This window comes from Somniosus microcephalus, chromosome 13 (assembly GCF_052327205.1).
Source record: "Somniosus microcephalus isolate GS21.2 chromosome 13, FLI_Smic_1.0, whole genome shotgun sequence".
In the NCBI taxonomy this organism is placed as follows: Eukaryota; Metazoa; Chordata; class Chondrichthyes; order Squaliformes; family Somniosidae; genus Somniosus; species Somniosus microcephalus.
The window spans coordinates 105,966,172-105,992,263 of NC_140999.1; the positions used below are offsets into that span (position 1 = coordinate 105,966,172).

The window sequence follows — 26,092 nt, forward strand, 5'->3', positions numbered from 1 at the left end:
GTAGTGTATTGGTTAGGTTACTGGACTAGTAATCCAGAGCCTCAGACTACTATTCCAGAGAACACGAGTTCAAATCTCACCATGGCAGTTTGAGAATTGAATTCAGTTAAAATAAATCTGGAGTAAATCGAGCTGGTATCAGTAAGTGAGGAAGAAGCTGTTGGATTGTCGCAAAAACCCCAATTTTGCGGTGTCACCTGGGCTGGGTGCGCCTGTGTGTGTCAATGCCTAAGTCACAGCCGTGTGGTCTGTCCGGTTGTATTTTTTGTAGCAGTTTGATACAACTGGCCATTTTAGAGGGCAGTTAAGAGCCAACCATGTTTGGGGTGGGATCAGTTGGCTTTTTACAAGCCCACAAACCACCAGATTTATTGAATTCAGTTTCACAATTTGTCATGGTGGGTTGCCATAACCACTGGGATATCGGACCCAGTACTAAGTGCGTTCTGTATTATATGGTACATCTGAACACCAAAATAGGCCACGGATCAATAAACAAAAAATGTAGTAAGTTTATTAATAAACCGCGTACAACTTTCTCTTGCACATTAGAAAATACATCACGGACCATGTAGTGATTTTAGCAATTATTAGCTACATAAGACATAAATGCATACTTAGCAACTTCAGGTTTAAATGAATCTGTATTGATGCGTTACGTTAATCTACTGGTTGCGAAGTAAAATATGGGCGATACACTTCAGTACTACAACAAATTTTAATAGTTAAACAGGTTATACACCTGGCTTTCTGGTGTTAAGAGTAACATATTATGTAGGTACACTGGTTAAACGAGTCATTTCTGTCCGGGACCAGCCCAAGTTTTAAATTTGTCTATCCCTACTCTTCAGAGAAGCGAAGCAAAAAAATAAAAAAAATAATTCCTTCACAACTAGTAATTAGGCAATATTTCATGCAATAAAGCAAAATGAATTGCGGGCTTGGATTTGTACCAGTGCTGTCAGTAGGATTCAGTTAAGCATAATGGTGTGTATGCATCAATTATCGACAGTACCCACTTGAACTAAAAAGCAGTCAGCAGTACAATTCTAGACTCTTGTCAAACTTGGGCTATGTCTGGGGAGAGCATTTTCAGCTGTGCAACACTAGAGTGAAGTAATGCTGGTTAGAGCGGTCACTGGAGGTGTGGACATTTCAGAGAATTAACCGAAAACTCCCTTGCACCATAGGAGTGCAGCAGCCAACCCCGTCCTTCTGCGGTCTGTACTCAGTGGTGCAAACAGGCCTACACGCCAAAATCCTGATGTCACTGCAGGCCCATGAAAATACGGGAATGCTATTTGGCCATTGGGATGAAGAAACCTGTTTTGTTAGTAATGTGAACATGAAGGGTTAGTCCCATGGTTTAAACAGAAACGCACTTCAAGAGACCAACTCCCCAGTCCAATTGTAACAGCCGGAGAATGGCACATGGACATTGCTCCACTGAAGTTGGACGCAGAGTCAAGCGCAAGTTTCATCTCACATTCCAGTTTTGGCACAATATTAAAGTGTATTGACCTGTGATTTCTTCACCCCCCCTTTCCATGTTGGCACCAATATACTACGAATTGATGACACTGTATATGCTGAAATGCATTGGTGAGCTAGAACATACAGCACAGAAACAGTCCATGCTCAACCACTCCAACACGTGCTCTGTGGCGAAGCATTCTTGGGCTGCAATGTGTACCACTTCCTGGCTTGTACCCACGCTTCCCTGCCCAGCAGGAAGGATAATCTGGGTGCAACACCTTGTGGCTGGTCACACACGGTCAGGCTGGACGAGGCCAGGGAGCAGGTTCCGCCACTTATGCTTTTGGATACCGCACGATAAATGGAAGCAGCGAGTACAATTAGAAAAACGGCAGCACGTCTTTGGATGAGTTTGCTTTGTAACAGTTGAAAACAAGTGCTCGCGATCCGAGAGTGAGTGCAATTATTACAGAGGCGAACATTTCTTTGCTAACTTGAAGGGCTTCAAAAGCAGGCTTTTGGTTGATCAGAGTATAGGAGGACATATCGTCAGGCCTGCACATTTTGCTCAGGCTTGTCCAGAACATTTACATTTTATAGCTACTAGCCAATAACCCATGGTGTTGCACACAGGCAGTCAAACCGGCCCATAGGTTTCAGGTGAAGAGGGGTCAGACAGCAGGGGTTATTGGACCAGGGTGTGCAGATGTAAATCAGACAACATTTTAAAGTCATACGTTCCACCCTTATTTTTATATTACCATTATAAACTCACACCCACAATTATAAGAGACTGACTATGTACACTTGTGATGTAGTAATCATACCCTCCTGCCAGTGGCAGTGCTAGTGGGGTGGGGTCCTGTAATGTAACAAGTTCATTTAGGCAGGTTTCAGTATAAATGTGGGCATGGGAATTCAAAATGGAAAAAGCCGACAGGAAGTGTGCAAAGCTGCAAGATTTTTTTAATTTATTACATACAGATATAGTATACTGGACTTCAGATTAAAATAGGATTGCCTTTGGGGAGTGACCTTCCTCGCTTTTTGCTGCATTTTAATCAGATGGCCCGGCACTAAAAGAGTTGCCTTAATAAAAATACAGACCCCCCCCCCGCCATCCCTTAGCTTTTATGTATTTGGAAAGTTACGAGCTTGCAGAAACCTCACACAACTAGAACAAGTCTGATTTAAGCCATGGGTCTACTTTGGTGGGCAGCCCAATGCAGCTGTGCAGTTAGCTTTGTGACGTGATGATGCACCGCACCCATCTTCCCAGCTCTGCCTGGTTTGGGTCGGTTCACATTCACATCAGAGACCTGGCAGTAATATTCCAACAAGGCCAGCGATTGGAGACGTGTGGTTATATTACAAGTACCTTCAAGTGTCAGCCCCCTTGTATCCCTTACTCTGAAGGAAGAGATGCTGGGTGCACATTTCTGTAACACGTATAGGCAGGATTGTGGGCAGGACTTGTACACATTTCCACCCCCACCCCCCCCAGTTCATCAGACTGGCAAACAGTCTTACAGTTAGGCATTAAAAAGCTGCTGGGGTTAGAATCTGTTGTGTTGATTGGTTGCTCTGTTACTGAAAATGATCTAATCACAACTGTGGGACACACACTCAAAGAACAGAGCAACTGTGTGTGGAGAGACTGTCCCATGAAGGATAAAGATGTAACCCAAAACTGGTACTGTAATATGAATTCTCCTTTAAGTGCAACAACATTCAATGAACAAGCTCCTACTGGATTACAACAGGGGTCAAAGCCAGCCATCAAATCCTTGGGGAGCAAGCTGCTAACACACAGATCCACACATTGATGGGAAAAGTTAAAAAAATAGGGAGAGCACACGAGAGAAGTTACAATATTGCATGCGTGGTGCCCACACAATCAGTCAATCAGTGCTGCCCTGGTCATACAAGCGTGTGAACAATGCACAATTTCAGACACAAACTGGCGTTTCAGCCATTTGGTGAAATTGAGATAAATAGATACTGAGCCAGAAAGTGTGCGTCATGCATGAAAACTCACGGCATTCCCAAACGGGGCTATGAAATGCTGTGCGGCTTATAAACAAATGGCATGTTTCCTCTCCACAAAGCCTGCATTCAACGGTGGGGGCTGCAGAATGGCACCGACAAACATCACTCCTCTGTCTGGGTCAGCAAGTCACCTGCACCAGGAGCGATGGGAAATGAAAGCTAAGGAGGACACACACACACACACTTTGGCCATTTCTACTCATTTACAATATCGTGCTGGACTGAGGTGCAACAACAAGAGGATACTTGAATCAGCAGTTTCAGCTTTTAACATGCAACACCAGAGGGGCTATTTTCAAACTGCATACCTTTCTGCTAGAATACTATGCTGTACAATCATTGAGGGGTTATTGCAGGTTTCCATTGAGAAGACCACGAAATATAAGGAATTGGTATTTGGCATGTACTCGACAGTCTTCCCCGGGTCAGCTGTGAACAAGTCACCTCACTGCTTAACCAGGGAGCATCTGTCAGAGCGCGCTCGTGAGGATTCCAAGGGTCACGGTGAGTATGTGAAATTTTTGTAGTGCCCATTTGAGCCAAGAAAAACACCCGCACACAGTTATAGATTCTGTCCTACCAAACCAGAGAGGGGGCACCTGGAGCTGTTTAACAGGAGGATGATGTAGGACTATTAGGGTCATGATGGGAGCAATTTGAAACGTTGGTTTAAAGAGCATAAAAGTCCACCAGTTCAAGTCTGAATCTTCCTATGGGTACAATGTGCCCAGTAGCAAAATTGACAAAGCTTTACCAAAAACATATAATCCCAAAGAAGAATGCAAATGTTTGGGAATAAAAGTGTAATGGGGGGGGGGGGGGGGGGGAAAGAGAAAGAGCAGCAGAAGGCGTGGATCTCTTATACAATATCACTTACTCCCTGGGATTCCCTCCAAGTGAAGCAGTTCCATTAAAGTTGGACCCACCAGCTGCACTGTACCAGAGCAGGATCCTCCTCTAGTAGCTCCAGTCCTCTCAACACGGATACGTAAATGGCAACCTTCCTCCCGACACAAATGGGAGTAATTTGTTGGACGGAAGCTTTTAAATGAGGATCATGAAGTTTTGGATGGGATTTTACAGGGATCTTTTGCACACACGCACGATAGCACAGACCACAGGCAAGATCGAAACAAAATGATACAACAACTAAAATTTGCTCCTCCCTCCCCAGCTGTGCTCTTGTACAGACGCGAACACAAGACGAATCCCACAAATACTGAAGGTGTTTGCCTTAATACATTCACTGCTAGGAGTATTTCACATTCACAAGAGCTGGTGCAACAGCTTCACTGAGCTGACAAGTTTGTCCACAGCTTGCAAGATGGAACAGCTCAACTGTCTGCCTTAAGTTGCTTGGTGGCAAGATTTACTAATACTACGACTTGGGGGCCCAGAGTGTGACTTTGGCACACACACTTCGCCAATTTATAACCCGTTTGAACCATTGGAAATTTAGAGGGGAACTGGTTAAGCAGAGTCCAGCTGTCTGTTCTCACTGACCTGAAACCAGATTTTCCCTAATCCCTCCCATCTCCAGTTGTTAAACAGCATGTGCTTCCATTGATTGGAAAGACAGTACCAGCTAGATTAGACCTGGTCTAAAGAAACAAATAGAGCCAACACGTTACTTTCCTGAGGGATAAGGATAGTGATGTGCCTCAATGAATCCGAGACTCAACGTTAACGGAGCAAAGCAAGGCTTTTATTAACTCAGAAAGTAATACACAGTGGAGAAGTGTCTCTCATCCAGAGATCTGCTGTACTGCCTGTGAGACATGCTGGGGCCTGCTTAAGTAGGGGCCAGGTATGGGTGGAGCCCTACACACAATACAATACAGGTAAGGAAATGAAACTGAAACTGAAACTAAGCTCCCCTGCTTGCCACAGTCACAGGCACAATCAAACACAGAGAATACAGAGTGCCTGATGAATGGCATATTTCATCACATTCACCCCTTCTACAGATTTAGTCTGTTCGGGGGTTTGATAGTCCTCTGTGACCGACGTAGCTGTTGTGGTGCCGCGGGTGTCGGCTGGGTGTCCCCGGTGGCCTCCTGGGTCTCTGCCGGGGGCGCCGCCAGGGTTGTTGAAGGGGTAGTTGGTGGGGGCACCGTTGGTCGATGTTCTTCCGGGGGCGATGAAAGGATAGTGGGTGGGTAAGAGTTGCTGTGATCGTTGTTGCTGCTGTTGTCGTGGTTGTTGTCGTTACCGGCTGGGGCGACGTCTTTTATGGACACGGTGTCCTCCCTTCCGTCGGCGTGCCGGACATACGCGTATTGGGGGTTGGCGTGGAGTAGGTGCACTGACTCCACGAGAGGGTCCGTCTTGTGGCCCCTCACATGCCTTCGTACAAGTACCGGACCTGGGGTGGAGAGCCATGACGGCATGGATACGCCCGAGGTGGATTTCCGGGGAAAGACAAACATCCGTTCATGAGGCGTGGCATTAGTGGCAGTACACAATAGCGACCATATCGAATGGAGCACATCTGGGAGGACTTCCTGCCAGCGGAAGATAGGGAGGCCCTTGGTCCTTAGAGCTAGAGTGACTGCTTTCCATACTGTCCCGTTCTCTCGCTCCACCTGGCCGTTACCCTGGGGGTTGTAGCTGGTGGTACGGCTCGTGGCGATCCCCCTGGACAGCACGTACTGGCGTAGCTCTTCACTCATGAAGGACGCCCCCCTATCCGTATGGATGTAGCTCGGCATACCGAACAGGCAGAACAGGCTGTTGAGGCATTTAATGACCGTGGCGCTGGTCATGTCTGGGCAGGGGAAGGCGAATGGGAAACGGGAGTATTCGTCCACAATGTTCAGGAAGTAAACATTGCGGTCGACTGACGGGAGGGGGCCCTTGAAATCTAAGCTGAGCCGCTCAAAAGGCCGTGTAGCTTTGATTAAGTGGGCTCTATCTGGGCGGTAGAACCGAGGCTTGCACTCAGCGCAAGTGCAGCAGTTCCTGGTCAGAGACCGAACTTCCTCAATCGAGTAGGGTAAGTTGCGGGACTTTATGAAGTGGAACAGCCGCGTGACCCCTGGGTGGCAGAGGTCGTTGTGGAGGGTCTGTAGCCGATCCCCGGTGGCGCTGACACACATCCCTCGTAAGAGGGCGTCGGGGGATTCGTTAAGGGCCCCTGGCTGGTAAATGATGTCATACTCGAAGGTGGCGAGCTCGATTCGCCACCTGAGAATCTTATCATTTTTAATCTTCCCCTTCTGTTTATTATTAAACATAAACGCTACCGACTGCTGGTCGGTAAGTAGGGTGAAGCGTTTGCCGGCTAGCTAGTGGTGCCAGTGGCGCACTGCCTCCATGATGGCTTGGGCCTCCTTTTCCACGGAGGAGTGTCTGATCTCGGGCCCTTGGAGGGTCCGAGAAGAAAGCTACGGGCCGCCCCGCCTGGTTGAGGGTGGCCGCCAAGGCAAAGTCAGACGCATCACTTTCCACTTGAAAGGGAGTGTTCTCGTCCACTGCCTGTAGCGTGGCCGGTTCAATATCCCGCTTAATGCTTTTGAAGGTGGCGTGGGCCTCAGCAGAGAGCGGAAAAGAGGATGCTTTCAAGAGGGGGCGGGCTTTGTCGGAGTAGTTGGGGACCCATTGGGCATAATAAGAAAATAACCCCAGGCACCTTTTCAGGGCTTTGGGAGTGTTGGGCAGGGGCAGCTCCCGTAGGGGGCGCAATCGGTCGGGGTCTGGTCCGATTTCCCCATTCTCCACCACGCTGCCTAGTATGCAGAGGCGCGTGGTGTTGAAAACGCGCTTGTCCTCGTTGTAAGTGAGGTTGAGTTTTTGTGCGGTTTTCAGGAACCTCTCGAGGTTCGAGTCGTGATCCTGCTGGTTGTGAACGCAGATGGTGATGTTGTCGAGGTAGGGGAAGGTTGCCTGCAAGTGGTGGTCATCGACCATGCGGTCCATCTCCCTCTGGAAGACCGAGACCCCATTCATCACCCCAAAGGGGACTCTGAGGAATTGGTAGAGGCGTCCGTTCGCCTTGAAGGCGGTGTACGGGCGGTCCTCTGGTCTGATAGGGAGCTGGTGGTACGCTGACTTGAGGTCGATGGTGGAGAACACCCGGTATTGGGCAATTTGGTTCACGATTTCTGATATGCGGGGTAGCGGGTAGGCGTCTAGTTGGGTGTACATGTTGATCGTTTGGCTATAGTCGATCACCATCCGTTTCTTCTCGCTACCCCTCACCACCACCACTTGGGCGCGCCACGGGCTGTTGCTGCGTTCAATAACACGCTTCCTCAGCAGCCTGTCCACCTCGGTCGCGATAAACCGCCTGTCCTCCCAGCTGTACCTCCTGCTTTTGGTCGCTATTGGCCGGCAGTTGGGAGTAAGGTTCGCGAATAGCGAAGGCGGCTTTACCTTCAGGGTAGCCAGACCGCCCACTGTAATTGAGCGTGATGCTTTGGTGGTGGCGGCACTGGAAATCCAGGCCCAAGATCACGCTCGCACATAGACTCTTCATGATTAGTAATTTAAACTTATCGTATACAGTTCCGTTAACGGACAATTGTACCGCGCAGTAACCCATAATGGTCGATGTCTGGGTTTTATCAGCCATAGAGATGGTGCCCCGAGCAGGGACCACCATTAGAGAGAGTTGTTGTGCTAGTTCAGGGTGGATAAAACTCTCCGTGCTTCCACTGTCAATTAAACATTTAACCCCACACCCGTTTACCTCGATGTCCACCATTGATTTGGATAGCGAGTGCGGTCTGGTCTGGTCCACTATGACTGATGCCACTGTAGGGCCCTGATCGAGACAAGATGGCGTCCACGCTGTCTGCTCACAAGATGGCGGACCCCACGAGGTCGGGCAAGATGGCGTCCAAGATGGCCGCTCCCACGGCGCACACGCGGCGGTGGCGGGTTTTCCAGCGGGGTTCCCTCTGCACACCTTCCCGAAGTGCCCCTTCTTACCGCACTTAAAGCAGGTGGTGCCTTTCGCCGGGCACAGGTTTCTGGTGTGCTTCGGCTGCCCGCAGAAGTAGCAGTTGGGGCCCCGACGCGTCGTGGCTGTCGTAGGGCTTCTGGGGGGAGAGCGGGGCCCCGACGGTGTCGGGCTGCCAGGCGGGGAAGATGCCTTCCAAGATGGCGGCGCCCTTGGTGCACACGTGGCGGCATGGGCGGCGCGGGCTGAAGAGTAGGCGTCCGAGTTTCTCTGGGCCACATCCAGGGATCGCGCTGTGTCCACAGCCTGTTTCAGGTCCAATCCCGTTTTTTCCAGTAGTCTCTGCCGGATGTAAGTGGAGCCGAGGCCTGTGATAAAGGCATCGCGAACAAGCTCGTCAGTGTACACTGCGGCTTTTACATCTTGGCACTTGCAGTCTTTGCCAAGCGTTTTCAGGGTGACTAGGAACTCATCCAGCGATTCCCCAGGTCGCTGTGTGCGAGTAGCGAGCAGATGCCTAGCGTACACCTCGTTCGTAGGCTGCTAGTAATGCGCCTTTAGGATGTCGCAGGCGGCCGGGTACGTGTCGGCGTCTTGGATGAGGGGGTAAACCCGGTGGCTTACCCAATTCCGCAGGATTCCGAGTTTCATACTTTCAGCGTCCGTAGCGTCTGTGATGGCTGCGGAATTGTCCAGGAAGAATTCCATACACTTAAACCAGTGTCCGAATCGTGCCGATGTGTCCGAAGCATGCGGGTCCAAATCCAAACGTTCGGGTTTCAAGAGTTGATCCATTGCGTTGAAAATTGAGTTAATAAAATTGATGTGCCTCAATGAATCCGAGACTCAACGTTAACGGAGCAAAGCAAGGCTTTTATTAACTCAGAAAGTAATACACAGTGGAGAAGTGTCTCTCATCCAGAGATCTGCTGTACTGCCTGTGAGACACGCTGGGGCCTGCTCAAGTAGGGGCCAGGTATGGGCGGAGCCCTACACACAATACAATACAGGTAAGGAAATGAAACTGAAACTAAGCTCCCCTGCTTGCCACAGTCACAGGCACAATCAAACACAGAGAATACAGAGTGCCTGATGAATGGCATATTTCATCACAGATAGCATTGCTCAAACACACACACAGCTCCTTTACATAACCTAGGTTGGAATATTACAAACACACCTATAAAGCCAAATCATAGAATGATATAGCAAAGAAGGTGGCCATACAGCCCATCGTGCCTGTGCCAGCTCTTTGAAAGAGCTAGCCAATCAGTCCCATTCCCCATAGCCCTGCAAATTTTTCCCCTTCAAGTACATATCCAATTTCCTTTTGAAAGTTATTATTGAATCTGCCTCCACAACTCTTTCAGGCAGTGTATTCCAGATCATCATAACTCACTGCATTAAAAAAACTCATCTCCCCTCTGGATCTTTTGCCAATTATCAGAATTTTAAATCATCCTCATCACCCTCTGGTTACCAATCCTCCTGCCAGTGGTAACTCTTTCTCCTTATTTACTCTATCAAAACCCCTCATAATTTTCAACACCTTTATGACATCTCCCCTTAACCTTCTATCAATATCAACTCTTTCTGCAAGTAAGATTTCTGTGCACTGCAACACATTTTGGAATTATAAATCAGCCTTCCTGTTCTTCACATAATTAGCATGTGACATTAATGTCTTGGAGTCTATCAAGTCTACCTGAATTGGATATTTTTTTGATTATAAAAAAAAACAGGAAGCGGATTTTGTAGAATTGGGAATTCCTCATTTATACTCACTCTGAAATGACAGCTGTTGAAGCCGATTGTGAAAGAATGTGCAAGGGGCCGTACCTCAGAAGCGCTGCCGACCACTGCACGAGCGGAGGATTGGAAGCTGGACGGGACCTTGCCCCCTTGCTGCCCTCATTGCTCCCATCTCTGCTCCTTACTCAGTAGAAAAATACAGGTTAAAAACTCATAATACCAATGGATGGAATATACTGTGTATTGGTGAGGGCATAATTCCACCCTTTTAACAACAGTGCAATAAGATAGTATTGGGAATCCAGCTCTGAAAGCACAAACTATGACTGAAATCCCTTACCCTCAGACATATGCTTGCTTGCTCCCTGCCCTTGGATGCAGTATCTCCATGGTCACTTACATTTTGTCTCCCAATGGACCTTCACTGAAGAATGCCTTCATGGCTAAGCTGTCCTGCCTCAAGGTTGATTTTAGAATGATCCACTGCTGCCCTACTTGCCCAAAGAATCATTAAAAAAATAAACATGAAATATACATTTCAAAAAACACGTAGAAGTTACAACATGGAAATAGGCCATTCGGCGCAACCAGTCAGCATTTACCCTCCAGGTGACCAAACTGTCCTCATCACATTTGTCTGCCTTGTTCCCATATCCGTTTATCGCCTTTTCCTTCATCTACCTATCCAACAGTTTCTACCTCAACCACTAACCCTGAAAGTGAATTCCACAGCCTCAGAACTCAAGAAGTTTCTCCTGCCCTCTGTTCTAAATGTCGTGTGGTAGAGTTTCCGCTTTGGGTGATTCTGGCGCAAATTACGCCCAAAATTTCGCCCATTTTGAAAAAAAGAGTTTTCCCTCCTGCCGCTCAAACTCAATTGCATAATCGCCAAATGTAAAATCTGCCAAAACCAGTGTAATCAGGTGGCGTTTTAAAAACATTAAAAAAGTTCCTTGATATATTTAAGTGGTAACTTGCTAAAGTTTAATTAAAACAGCTGAAAATGTGTTTATCACAAAAAATAAGCATTTTAAATCAGTGTCAATCCATCACCTGTGAGTAACCTGATTTTAAATTACTGAAATTGACAATTATATACAAAACTGTTTTCTAGTTAGATTGAGGTACAGTAGTGAGTTCCTTAGCAAGTTAAAAAAATCATTTAAAACCTTTCAAAACGTACCCATTAGTGTCCTTGCACCCAAAAAAGCCAGCTTCATTTTTGGAAAGTCCTCGAAGGCCTGCAAACTAGCGCAATTAGCGGAAACTCCCAATGGCGATTAACTCACCCTGGGGGCATGGCCAGTTTTGTGGGCAGGGCCAGCTTCAAGCATGCTCTAAAAGTAGCGCAAAAGTTTGAGGAAACTTGAGTTGCGCGGAATGTAATTTGCGCGTAAAATTCCGATCTTATGCGCTGGTTACGCCATTAAATCGAGCGGAAACTCTAGGCCCTTATGTTTAATTTTGTATTTGTGGCCCCTCATTCTAGACCCATCAACTATTGGAAACACTCTGCTTCTATCCACTACGTCCCATCCTTTTATCATTTTAAACACTTGCATCAGATCGCTCCGTAATCTGCGTTGTTCTAATGAAAAAAGCCCCAACTTTAAGTCTCATACCAGGCAGCATTTTAATGAATCTGTGTTGTACCCTCTCTAAAGTCTCAATATCTTTCTTATATTATAGAGCCCAATACAGTCTCAGTACTCCAAAAGGGGACCTAGCCCAGATTAATTGGTTGGAAAAAGTAACAGATCAAACAGCAGACAAGCAGTGAGATATTTAAATACCAGGTGGATAAGGCACAGGCTAAATACATTCCATATAGGAATAAAGGGTTGCATCAAAGGCTGGGATTCCATGGATAAATAGAGTAGTTAGAGCAAATAGGAGTTGCTAAGACATATGATAAATATAGGGGAAATAATACAAAAGAAATCTGATAATTATACAAGATATAGAAAGGAAGTAAAAAGCAAGATTAGGAATGGTAAGAGTGAGTATCAAAGTCTGGAGGCCAACAAACAAAGCATCAGGCAATTCATTAAATTTGAAGTGCAGTCACCATTAGTTAGTAAGCAAATGTGGCAGCCAATTTGCACACAGTAAGACCCCACAAATGAGATTAATTACCACTCTGTTTTGGAGGGACACTGGAATTGTCGGCGCACTGGAGGAAAGTGTGGAACACCCAATACTGGAGATAAATATTCAAAAGGAAACTATCAAAAAGTTAAGAGATAAAAAAAGTCAGCGGGCCCTGATGGCATCCATCCCAGAATAAGCAAGAGGCTGGGGAGGAGGCAGCGGAGATGCTAGCGTGCCATTTTCTAATAATCTTTGGAAACAGATAGTGTCAAATGTTACACCCCTGTACAAGAAAGGGGAAAGTGATCAGGCAGGAACAGTCGTGTGGATTTGTAAAGGGCAGGCCACGTTTGGCCAAGTTAGCTAAATCAGTTAAATATTATCAGTGAACAATTTAGTTAAATTTGTGGAAATCAGAAAGTGAATGCAGTGGAGGTTGCATATATGGATTTTCAGGCTTTTGATAAAAAATGCCACACAAGAGGTGCATATAAAAATGAAGGCATAAGGTATTAAAGGAATGTGACTATAAATAGAGAGATGGCTAGGAGGCAGAAAGCAAGGAGGAGGAATAAGTGCAGGCTTTTTAGATTGGTGGCATGTGGGTAGTGGTATGTCCCGAGGACCTGAGCTGGGAGCTCTTGTTGTCAATTATATTAAAAATTTGGACCTGGACACAAGAGGAGTGATATCAGTTTGCCGATACCAAATTAGGGGCATAGTAAACTGTGAGAAAGAATGCAAGAGATTGCAGGAAGGCACGTCTGTGGAGTGGGCAGAGAGCTGGCAGTTCAATACAGAGAAATATAAAGCACTATATTTTGGGAAAAGGAACAGTGAACTGGTGCTATTGAATGTAAAAGTAAGGAAGTGATATTGAATAGACCACAGTTACAGTATTGAATGCAGCCCAGGGCACTCATTTTTAGGAAGGAGCAGTGGAGAGAGTACAGCAAAGATTCACTAGACAATATAAGGAATGAGAGATGATAATTATGAGGAAACTTGGGGGTTTCACTGGAAGAGGGAAAACTAAGGGGGATCTTAAAAGATTATGAAAGGTTCCGAGGAGGTAAAAAGTGGAATTTTCCATTGGTTGGTGTATTGGTAACAAGTGGTGCGGACACTGGAAATATCACAAGAACAAAGTTGGGAGGTGGAAAAGTTTTTTTTTTAAACTCAAGAGGGTCATCAGAACAGTGAATGCTTTCCCACAAGTGGCTACTGAGGCAAAGACTAGAACATTGTTTCAATGGGAACTGGATGAGTATTTGAAAAGGAAGAATATGAAAGGAAACTAGAGAAAAGGGATTAGATTAGATAGCTTAACCAAACTAACACTGGCACATGTACAATGGAGCGAATACTGTCTACCTGTGCAGAATTTTTTTACAATTCTTTAATGATAAATTAATTTGCACTTAGGGCATAGGTGGCACAGATACAGTCTGCAGAAGTACAGCCGAGCATAACTGATTCTGGGAAATCACACACTTAAATACCACTGGAGACAGACAATGCTGTACGTAGTGGCTTATGTACATTGTATAAATCCCTAGGATTTGCCTCAGTTTAACAAGGTTAAATTGAAACTAACTAACCACTTAACACTAACCCCTGTCCCAAAATCTACAGCCCTACAGGTCTCAGGTGGATGGATGGGATTCGGGTGTGGAGCTGGCACAACGAAGAAAGACAACCCGACAAGATAGGTCACCTAACTTTCATCTTCATTCTACACCTTCCAGACAGGAGCAGAATAAAGTAGTCAAACTTTAGAAAGGGAAGGCTTATGTAAGAGTCTTAGATCAGTTGTTAGGAACAATCTAGCAAATGAGGACATGTGACAGCCCTGTATATGTTACCAGTTGGGACACAATTGAGAGACATTCAATAAGCAGCTGTGGAATTATCTTTAAGTGCTCCAGACAGACTGGCCGTCCTTAGTTCGAATTGATTTGTGTGCATAGTACAGTTACTTGCCCGGCATCCAATTTCACTGTAGACAGCCCCACCCCATCTTATTACCATTGTCAACTGTAGGGGAGGCTGGTAGAGAGACAGTGTCCTCCTGTAACCACTGAGAGAGGTCCTCAGCTGATGCTAGTTGAGCCTTACGAAGAAGAAAAAAAGAGGGATGTTGGAAATCACTGGTTGACTAGGTTCAGCTGAAGTGGCTGCAGAAAAAGCCAGGCGTTAGCAGCAACCATTGTTGTAGTTTATCAGGCTCCACAATTAAGCTGCATTCTTTATGGTGTTGCCATCAGGCCCTTGCATACTTGCCAAATCCTTCGGCTGATTCCAATCCCACACACTAACCCTTCCTCCCCTCTACCTCCTGGTAGTCAATTCAGGAGGTCTCAGTCAAAAATTTCTCTCTGACCCCGCATAGCAATTCAGCAAGCTGGAGGTGGCCTCAAACCCAATTTAATAATTAGAATGATTTACCTTCCATGGGCTGTGATCACCCCCATTCCAGAAGTCCAATTATTACCTTCTTGAAGGACTGTAGTCAGTGTCCAGTACACTCTCAAGTCCAGTTCCACAGGTAGATCAACCTCTGGGAACATGAAAACAGTCCAGACATCCAACCTCACTCCCTCTTTTTATATGGGTGGCCTCTAGTTCTACTTGTCTTCATCAACTCAAACATACTATCTTACTTTCATATTGTCCCTGCCTTAAATACCTTGGATCAGATTCCCTCTTTACATAATGAAGGATGTTGTAATAAATATTAATAACTACTACAGGTCTGTATTTAAGAATCAATCAGCAAAGGACTGCTTTTTTAAAACAAAGCTTTTATGTGGAGAAACAAACTCACTCCCCTTGCATTGCATGTACTGAGGTGGATTTGAAACCATTCAGTAAGCATTGTCTAGAGCTCACCTCTGCAAGTGCTTAGATGGGTTTACTGTAACAATATATGGACTCTGTCACTGACGGCATTAGGCATTTGAACAAATACATTTAATTTTATTTGGCTATGAAAGCTAGCATTGTATTCCACTTTTAGAAACAATTATCCATAACATGGAGGAGAGGGAGAAGGGTGATGGAACTGCAACAGGACCATAAACCTGCCTTAATGTAAGCTTTCTCATTTGTACACCCCATGCTAGCCTTTTGGAAAACAGTGCTGCTAAGTACTGTTTAGGTGTACTTGCTGCTCAGGTGTCAGCTGTGGCTCGGTGGTAGCACTCTCGCCTCGGAGTCGGAAGGTTGTGGGTTCAAGTCCCATCTCACAGACATGAGCACAAAATCTAGGCTAACACTCCAGTGCTGCACTGTTGGAGGTGCCGTCTTCCGGATGGGATGTTAAACAGAGGCCCTCTGATGGGCGTAAAAGATTCCATGGCACTATTTAAAAGAGCAGGGGAGTTCTCTCCAGTATTTATCCCTCAACCAACATAACAAACCGACCCACGTACCCAGACCGCCATCCCAGCAGGCTGGTCACACGGTACTGCAGCAGAAACGGGACACCTTGCCGATATAGGCGCTTGTGTACATGCGGACAGTCTATAAAACACAGTGCCGGGACGACACACCACAACTTTTCACCTAGATTTCACACTCATTCTCTCATTGCTTGCAAAAGCAATATAGCAGGAGAGAGCAAGATGGCTGCAGGCCCGCACTCACCTACTCAGTTGAGCACTGCTTCCCATCTTCCTTTGTACAAAGCAATCCCCACTGTCTGTAACCTTGATGAAAGCCAAAATAAAAACTCAAACTAAAATTGTCAAAAGTCAAAAATATCCACACTTTAACGATAACTAAGTGGCTCAGCCCGGCCTGGGTTAGGCTAATCCACATTCACTGAAAACCAAAGGAGCAGTTGGAATCGCTAATGTAATGGCAGGTTTCTCAAGAAATTTGCAATTTAACCATTTTGAAAGGTTTGTGATTCGCTTGCAAACCAGGACTGTGCATTTCAGGTAGACCAAATACAGCAAGGGAAAAAACACATCAATAGGCTCTTTGGTGGAGGGGATGGGAGACCAGAAAAGGAGAGAAAGATACATAGATTAACCCTCAAAAACTCTTTGCCCCCTACCCTTGGTAGTTGCCCAAGGGTAACTCCAATAAAATGGTGAGAAGATGCCCTTTTGAAGAGCTTAAACCTAGCAGCATTCATTTAACTCTGACCAAATTGATAGTGCATAAATGGACTTGGATTTCGCACCCTGATTTGCACACTTCCATGATAACCAACTGTGCCTTGCTGACACCTCTACTGTAAATGCAATGCACTCTTATATTAAGAGAGAGACACATAATCCCTTTCACAGCAACTGACACTTTCTGACAATATTTATCAAATAGGTTAGTCAAGTGCCAAGCCCAGTAGCTCTGGCTATCAGAAAGCCCGAACTTGCTGTAAATTACAGTGGTGAAGTCAGAATGACCAAGGAAGCTAGTGTTAATCTGGCTGTTCCTTTAAAATCTTAAAGTACTAACGCCCTTCTGATTTATTTGTTAAATCTAACGCATCATCCACTTAAGCAAGCATGGCTGAAGAAGCAGTCACATACAGATTGGACACCAGAAAACAAACTACACTATTTACTTCATTCCCTTCCTCGGGTTCCAACCCAAGACTTTAGGCATTAGCGGGAACGGTTTTTAGAAGTTGTGCAAACTTTTGCCCCACACTCAGAAATGCAGCCTTTCCTTCATCATCAATTAGAATCCACTGTCGTAGGACTAAACACAAGAGAGTCAAGAATACTTCCCCGGATGAAAGACATTATTTCTATTCGTATATAGATGCTTGTTGCCTCCACTTCTGAATGTGCTGACTCTTGCTGGGGTGCAGTTTCGCAGGCACCAGGTGGCTCCTCATCAAGCATGAGGCTCTGCACTGAGCATCAGCGGGACATCTGACCATAAAGCACACTAAAGCAGAGCTCCCACCTGTCCTCACCAGACAGCCACACACACACACATTTTCAGCAGGGGGGTCAGTGGAGAGTGATCAGGAGCAGGAACTGCAGTTAATTTTTCCCCTGCCTAGTCAACTGTAGAACCCCCTACCCAGCTCAGATCAGATAACTTAGCACAGACTAGAGATCCAGCTGGAGACCACACAACATGGTGCATTGAGCCAGACAGCCATTGGGGGAGCTAAAGCCAAATTTCTTTAAGAGTAGATATATTTTTTCTCCTTATAACAGTACAGGGAGCATCTTGTGTTGAAGCCTGCCCGCTTAGAAGGGCGGCAGTAACGCATCTCACTCGGATACTCTTAATAGCCGCAGAGGACAACAGCCGTAGAGGGAGATTGAGGTATCTGGATCCTTTCAATCCCAAGTGCTCGAGTTCAAATAGTCGTGCTCTGTGGACTGAACTGTGTCTTCCTCAAATGCAGGAAAAAGTTCTTCTTTTGTTGGAGGTTTGAAGATGTTGAGTAGTTATATTCTTAACAGAATGCATTTCTGAACACTGGATTCAATAGGTTTTAACGAGGGAATCACTTCAGATTGCTGCACCTGGACGGGGAGCTGCAAAGTGCATTTTAAAGGGTGTCCGATTCTTGGTTACAAAACATAAATGAAACAAAGTGCTTCAGTTTTACAATTTCCCTTTTTTTTTATGCGATTACTTGGTCTATTTACATGCAATGGAAAAAAAAAATACTAAGTTTTCTTTTGCACCTCTGCACCAGACTGCTGTTGGATACCAGGTAAACCATTCCCTGGTTCATTGGTTTCTCTACTCTTGGACACGTTGGAGTGAAACACAAGCAGTTGAAAAAGTGCCTGCCAAGGTGTTGCTTGGAGCACTTATGGAAGAATGAGGCAATAATAATTTTGAGAACAGTGATTATTCTTCCATTGAGGACAGCACAGCAGGAAGGCCGGTTTTACAGGGATCCACCATCTTCTCGCACACTTGCTTCGAGTCAGTCCAAGCATGGAGAACGGTCAGCAACAGCTACGCTTTGCTTCAGAAGGTTGTCTCCTCAGCTTGAATCCTTTATTGTTTGCTCCTGGATTGACAGCCGTTGAAGGAATCCGGCGACCTAAAGAGAAGGTGGAAAAGGAAACTGTAAAGTAACTCCGACATCTGGGCATTCTGACTTTGAATCAGTCATGGCCTTCTCCACCAAAAATCAGCACATCACTGTTTGGCAAAGGATAAAAGGGAACAGATTTACTGCTAAATCAGAGTGGGATTATAGCTTTTAAGCACACATAATGGTATCCTTCTTGATGACACAGAACTGGGTGCTGAAAGAAAAATGGAGCCAACTTATGTTCAAACCCATACTTCTGCTGTGCGACACCGCACTGCCCATGACTGAATGAAGTCAATACAAACATGTGCTGATTCATCTGCAGTTTGGTTTTGTCGAAACTGAGGACTTGGAATGAAAGTGCAGAGGAGGAAGAAAACATCATTTGGTTTGATCAAGCGCACATGCGCACACACAAACCTTGTAACTCTGAAGAGATGGTGACTGGCTTCCTCATCTTTTCACATAGGAGAGGCTTGCAGCTTCATGGCTGTACAGTGAAATTTCAGTTAAATGCAGTTGTGAGATGAATGGATAAAGCTTCTTAGATTCCAGATTGCAGTCACCCAACAGCTGAGCTCAGAGGCCCCCTGGTGGGCATCAGCAACCTCTCATCAGTTCAGTGGCAGCCAACAGGTCCAATTATATTAAAACCCTCACTGCATTTTTCCCTTGGGTGGTGTGGCAAGAGGGAATGACAAATTGAGGCACGCAGACTCTCTTCAGCAACTAACTTTTGAGCACTTCAAATGGCTGAGGCCATACTCACTGATTTCTGCAAACAGCTCATTGATGTTGATGGCATTTTTGGCACTGGTTTCGACAAAGACTGCATGGATGGAATCGGCATAGTCCTTGGCATCCTTTTCAAGTACTTCCCTGCAATAAAAGTCAAAAAGATGAACTCATGCCTGGTTTGTACAAGTCAGAAAAGATCTTGCTATACACCAGAGTACAGATCCATTTTGACAGGACTGATGTCGGTGAATGATAGCAAGGTAACATTTACACTCCTTCAACACTTTAATTTGCTAGTGGTTTTTGGGGGCCGTTGGGAGGGAAGACTTTGGCCAGCAATGGCCATCATCCAAAGAAGATTTTAAAACCTTTTATCAGAACAGCAAACCTTTGCTTAAGACATGATCAGTTCGATTACAGATTGCAAAGATCAGCAGCACCACTGCAGGTCATGATACATAACAGAAGAATTTGATTTGCTACAAATGCATTTTATTTAATGGGCAGATAATGTCATAGGGATTGTTGAGAATGAGATGAGGCTGCTCTAGGATTCAAGTCGTCATTCGCAGGCAGAAGAACAGCCAGCCAGTCAATGACACAGCCTAGAAAGCCTGATGATGTTGCCCAAATAATGGCACCAAGGTTCCCGGACACAGAACATCCACCTATCCGGCTTCTCGCAGCTGAGCCATGCTCCAGCGAGCAGATGGTGACTATGTCTGTAAATCCGGGATTCCTCAAGAAAACCTCAGCCCTGTTCCTCAAGTTAGTAACACCATTGCTACCTGAAGCTGCCTTTTGCCCAGTAACAGAACCCGGCTCCAGTTCCAACTATAGCTGAGGTGATGGTGAGGAAAGATAGTTAAACTGTATCTCAACAGGCCGGAGGTACGTGGAGGACCACCTCCATCCCCCAAGGCAAAATCAAGGTCTCATTTACAACATTCAAATGATCAGTTTCAGACAAAAAAAATTATTAAATTTTGACAACATTAGCAGATCTCCTGTGTCATTGCTCATCCGAGGTCTGCATTATGGTGTGATGTTTAGCTGCTAACCTGGCCTGTCCCTTTAAGGCTACTGCTTTGAATGGCCATATCCAGATATCAGAGGGTAGTTAGAACTGCTTGTGAATTTCAGGCTGATGATTGATATCAAAGTGTGATGAAAGCACACTACATGCTTTATTATATACAGTTAAAACTCTCCAAACACTAAACCTTTTCGCACCGAGTGTACTAAATTGGAGTGTGTTGTCCGCTGAGAATAGAGAAACCTGTGCTCCCACAAGGAACTGCATCCATCTATTCAATACTGACCATAGACAGCCAGCAGAGCTGTGTGCCAAAAGGCAGCTGGGGTTTTATCCCACAGCGCAGCGCACAGAGTGACCAGCAGATGGGAGCGTTGAGCAAAGCCAGGGGTTCAGAAAATTCACGACAGGCTAATGTTTGTGGCAGCTGTTAACGCTCACTTTCTAAAACTGATTACCACCTTCCCAATAGTACTGCAATTTTCCAAACCACGTCACTTAGTGATAGAGCTTCCGAAATAATACGCTGGAGAGGAGCACCCGAGGAAGCTTCTTTGCCAGCACTTACTGCACAAAGTAACCAGCGTTGTGTTAAATATTACAAGTGATCTACTCATTATTTACCCCGCCCCCCACAAAAAAAATGCAATTTTATTTCATAAACTAGGCATTAGGCAATGCCCCCCATTCTGAACCATCCCTATGCTAAAACTACATCCACATCACTAGAAACAGATGATCTTGGGTGTAAAGTCTTGCCAACATTTGGTTGAGGCCCCATACTCGAGCAGTGACCTGGCTGGTGCTCACTTGAGGCCGACCACAATATCATTTGCTTATCCTTACTGGGGCTCGTGGGGAGCGGAGGGTTAGAAGAGGTAGGAGGTGACGTCAATAAGGGTGGCAGCAAAGAGGTGAGGGAGGAGATGTACTGCGCCCTCACCGTCACTTCCTGCAACACTATCCTGTCAGGTGTATTTCGATCAGGACTAAATCTGCCCATTCAGTTTACTGAGCTGACAGACTTCTCCAAGCTTGGTCTCTGAAGTAGGTGGCACTGTTGTCCACAATCCAGAAGCAATACAATTGCACTGTGGCCCAATGCTAATCACCCTCTTCCTGCTACCATTCCCTCCACCTAGTGTCACTGGATCTCCAATCCAACGCTGCCCACCGATTCTCCCTCTCACCACCATGGCCTGACCCCCACTAGATGACCCCGCCCCCCACATTCCCAAAGGCTATTTAAAACTTCAAGCTAGATCCCAGAAACTGGGAGACAAATGCAGCTTTTGAGCACGCACGCAAGGGCCTCTGGTCTCGAGACCCAGAGGAGTGGGTTTAAGGATAACGGGGTTGATTATTTAATAGGGTTTCCCCAGTAACAATCAGTGTTATTTAAATAGATGCTACTGAGCAGTAACCCCACCCACCCACGAACGCAACTGGACCCCTCTACCCTGAGCACCTGTACCTTTCCCCTGACTGCCCCCCAACCATTCCTGGGAAAATCCTTTTTGCTGCATCTTTGGCAGTGGCACCACTCAACCCAGTTCCCAGTACTCCCATACCCAGCAACCCCCTCCTCCGTTCCAGAATGGCCCATCCCCCCACCCTTTAGTGGTTTCACCGCTGCCACCACACCAATGTTGCTACAGATCAAGTACCTGCTCCCACCACAGTAACACCGAGCAGCCCCCAAGATATTCCCACATGCTGGGAACCCTCTCCCACTCCTACCGGATCTTGAAGTCCCCTTTCCAGGACTCATGCTTTGGTAACCGCTCCCGGACCTCCCTCAACCACGCTCTAGGCTCTCGTGCTCCACGACCTACTGCTCCCAAACCCCAGGACACCCTCCCAACCGAGACCAGCCACCCCACTGCCCCACATGCAGTTCCTACATCCCATCTATATGCAACCTGGATCATCTTTCCTCTCATCCTCCTCTGTATCGAGCTTAAAGCCGAGAGATAGTTAAATGAACTTTGAATAGTAATCAAGACTGCTGATCTAGTTTCCTCAGATATATGTAGATAATCACACTGCACATTTAATTGCTTGAAACAGTGTAGCCCCCCAGCTCATTCAAGCAATGCCACGGGAGATCAGCTAGTATCAAGACACTAATTTTGAGGCGGGCCCGTCACACTTCATATAAATATTGGTTACAAAAAAAGCAGGTGTTTTCCAATCTGCAAAGAAACCCTGTTAGCAACAGGAAACGCCTAATTGGCTTGAGGAATCACATTGACTTTAAAAAAAAGTATATAGAAAGGAATGCCAATCTGCCCATAAGCAATTTTCTCCAATTGATTTCAGTAAGGCACAGAAATGAAACCCGGTGGCTCTGAAAGGGACGGACCAGTTACACATAGCTGCACTTCAGCATAAATTGTACGCTATATGGCAGAATACTCCTGTTATAAAACAGCACATCCTCCTAGTTATAACAAGCAACACGACAGGACAACCACTACTAAAAACTTATAAAACACCAACAAAACCTTAAACAACAAACCAAGCACACATTTTAACTTTGTACACTACAGTACACACAGAGTACTATTCATTTCCGGGCGATGTGCTGAACATTTGTTTCTACAAAGATCCATACCAGCTTTACTCTCTCGCTGCCTGTAACAATCAGAAACTCCCAATAGCAAGGAATCCACCCCCGCAACAGTCTGTGGCGGCTGATGGTACAGAATCAATTCCCTGTAATACTTCGGCACTCCCAATTATAAGGAATCTACCTTCATCATACTGAAAGCTCCCACCATATGGAGTCCACCTCCGTAATACTGAGGGCACCCACCATATGGAGTCCACCTCCGTAATACTGAGGGCCCCCACCATATGGAGTCCACCTCCGTAATACTGAGGGCCCCCACCATATGGAATCCACCTCCGTAATACTGAGGGCCCCCACCATATGGAATCCACCTCCGTAATACTGAGGGCCCCCACCATATGGAATCCACCTCCGTAATACTGAGGGCCCCCACCATATGGAATCCACCTCCGTAATACTGAGGGCCCCCACCATATGGAGTCCACCTCCGTAATACTGAGGGCCCCCACCATATGGAGTCCACCTCCGTAATACTGAGGGCCCCCACCATATGGAATCCACCTCCGTAATACTGAGGGCCCCCACCATATGGAATCCACCTCCGTAATACTGAGGGCCCCCACCATATGGAATCCACCTCCGTAATACTGAGGGCCCCCACCATATGGAATCCACCTCCGTAATACTGAGGGCCCCCACCATATGGAATCCACCTCCGTAATACTGAGGGCCCCCACCATATGGAATCCACCTCCGTAATACTGAGGGCCCCCACCATATGGAATCCACCTCCGTAATACTGAGGGCCCCCACCATATGGAATCCAACCTCATGATACTCGAACCCCCAGAAGGAAGAAATTCTCATCCCCCAGAACACGGACTCCAACCCTCACACCACAAACTTACTTTCTGGAACCGTCTTTCTAAATCTCCTGGTTTGGTTACTTCAATCAACTCTCCTAACCTTGGTACTACAGTTCGGCATGAGTTCTCTGTGCAACACCTTGGGCCTTTCATTATGTAAGAAATGCTATAAAAGAGGGCAGTACTACTTATTGAAACAATCTCCTTCTGAATATTTCAATGGAGTTGATACTTAAACACACCCTGTCAGTCTATTCCACAGGTATGACTCCATCAGTCTGCATCATCATGAGCTTATAGTCTTGTCTTAGTTCTGCAAAAATACACTCCACATCCTCATCAAGACTGAAAATGAAGGGAATGGAAAAAATGCCCCTCTTAATTATCTTTCCCCCCCCATATTGGAATCATAATGGAGGCAACCTCTTCCTTCTCCCACAATGGAAGTTGGTAGATAGTCCCATGTCTCATTTGAAAACTGGCTGTTCACCCAAGTGCTGGTGCTCCTGACACCTGTCTATCTCCTGAGCCCAAATTAAGGTGGTCATATTTGGCCAATCAGACAACCTCATTGCTAAGTTTGTGTATGAACGTTAATGTCATCAATGCTTAATTGGAGGTATAACCTCAAAAGGAGAATCAAGAATAAATTATAAATGGGAAGATTTTAAGGGTGGTAATTGTTCATCTGTAAAGTCAATCAGAGGTGGTGATCTGCAAGTTTGAGCAGGGGTGAGGTAGCACATCTTGAACTGACTGTTTTTCACCACACGTGAGCATTTTTGACGAGACTTTAGTGCATTCCAGCTGAAAAAAAAGATGAATATTCTGTGCTCCATTAATTGCCTTGCAGTATCCGCCTAATCTTAATCCAGCCTTTGGGCTGTTTAAATCATAACTAAAACTAGTTAACGTTGGTTTGTGATTGCTATGATCTATGTGGGGACCAGTCTGTTTATCAGGGAGTGTAGAAGGATCCTGCATCAACTCCAGTATGCAGTTTACTGTAAGTGGGTTAATTGTTAGACCATCTGCAAGTGCAAAAAAAAAAATACAACTGTCCAGATTCTGAGAGATGAGGTGGGCTCACAGGAAGTAAAGTGAAACAGTTCATTTAAAAACTCAAATCATACCATAGGCTCAGAGTCAGCTCCAGACATAACAAGAGAGGAGGCAACAGCTTAAAGCAGCCACTTTTTTCCAACTCTCCCAAAAGTTATTTCTCAACTGAGGGATAGAGAGAACGAGAGCGAGGGAGCGAAGCGAGCGAGGGAGCGAGAGACGGGGGGAGGGAGGGAGAGAGAGAACAAGAGAGAACGGGCGGGGGGAGCGAGAGAGGGTGGGGGGGGGGGGGGGAGACAGAGAATGGGGGGGGGGGAGAGAGAGAGGGTGGGGGGGGGAGAGAGAGGGGGTGGGGGGGAGAGAGAGAGGGTGGGGGAAAGAGGGGGTGGGGGGGAGAGAGAGGGTGGGGGGGGAAGAGAGAGGGTGGGGGGGGGAAGAGAGAGGGTGGGGGGGGAAGAGAGAGGGTGGGGGGGGAAGAGAGAGGGTGGGGGGGAAGAGAGAGGGTGGGGGGGGAAGAGAGAGGGTGGGGGGGAAGAGAGAGGGTGGGGGGAAGAGAGAGGGTGGGGGGGAAGAGAGAGGGTGGGGGGGGGAAGAGAGAGGGTGGGGGGGGAAGGAGAGAGGGTGGGGGGGGAGAGAGAGAGGGTGGGGGGGGAGAGAGAGAGGGTGGGGGGGAGAGAGAGAGGGTGGGGGGGAGAGAGAGAGGGTGGGGGGGGGAAGAGAGAGGGTGGGGGGGAAGAGAGAGGGTGGGGGGGGGAGAGAGAGGGTGGGGGGGGGAAGAGAGAGGGTGGGGGGGGAGAGAGAGGGTGGGGGGGGAGAGAGAGGGTGGGGGGGAGAGAGAGGGTGGGGGGGGAGAGAGAGGGTGGGGGGGAGAGAGAGGGTGGGGGGGAGAGAGAGGGTGGGGGGGGAGAGAGAGGGTGGGGGGGGGAGAGAGAGGGTGGGGGGGGAGAGAAGAGGGTGGGGGGGGAGAGAGAGGGTGGGGGGGAGAGAGAGGGTGGGGGGGGGAGAGAGAGGGTGGGGGGGAGAGAGAGGGTGGGGGGGGAGAGAGAGGGTGGGGGGGAGAGAGAGGGTGGGGGGGAGAGAGAGGGTGGGGGGGAGAGAGAGGGTGGGGGGGAGAGAGAGGGTGGGGGGGAGAGAGAGAGGGTGGGGGGGAGAGAGAGGGTGGGGGGGGAGAGAGAGGGTGGGGGGGGAGAGAGAGGGTGGGGGGGGAGAGAGAGGGTGGGGGGGGAGAGAGAGGGTGGGGGGGGAGAGAGAGGGTGGGGGGGGAGAGAGGGTGGGGGGGGAGAGAGAGGGGGTGGGGGGAGAGAGAGGGTGGGGGAAAGGGGGGTGGGGGGGGGAAGAGAGAGGGTGGGGGGGAAGAGAGAGGGTGGGGGGGGAGAGAGAGGGTGGGGGGGAGAGAGAGGGTGGGGGTGGGAGAGAGAGAGGGTGGGGGAAAGAGGGGGTGGGGGAAAGAGGGGGTGGGGGGGAGAGAGAGGGGGTGGGGGGGAGAGAGAGGGTGGGGGGGGAAGAGAGAGGGTGGGGG

At 47.2% G+C, this 26,092-nt stretch overlaps 1 protein-coding gene across 1 annotated transcript in view; it reads right to left on the reverse strand.

Annotated features, from left to right (window-relative positions):
- Positions 1–492: 492 nt before the first annotated feature.
- The window catches only part of rab22a (RAB22A, member RAS oncogene family), a 106,585-nt gene continuing 80,985 nt past the window's right edge, over positions 493–26,092 (reverse strand). Inside the window, exons 6-7 of the mRNA XM_086005186.1 lie at positions 19,066–19,175; positions 493–18,302 (exon numbers count right to left, since the gene is read on the reverse strand). Coding sequence (XP_085861312.1) covers positions 18,205–18,302; positions 19,066–19,175 — 208 coding nt within the window. The 3' untranslated portion in view covers positions 493–18,204. The remainder of the gene's footprint in view (positions 18,303–19,065; positions 19,176–26,092) is intronic.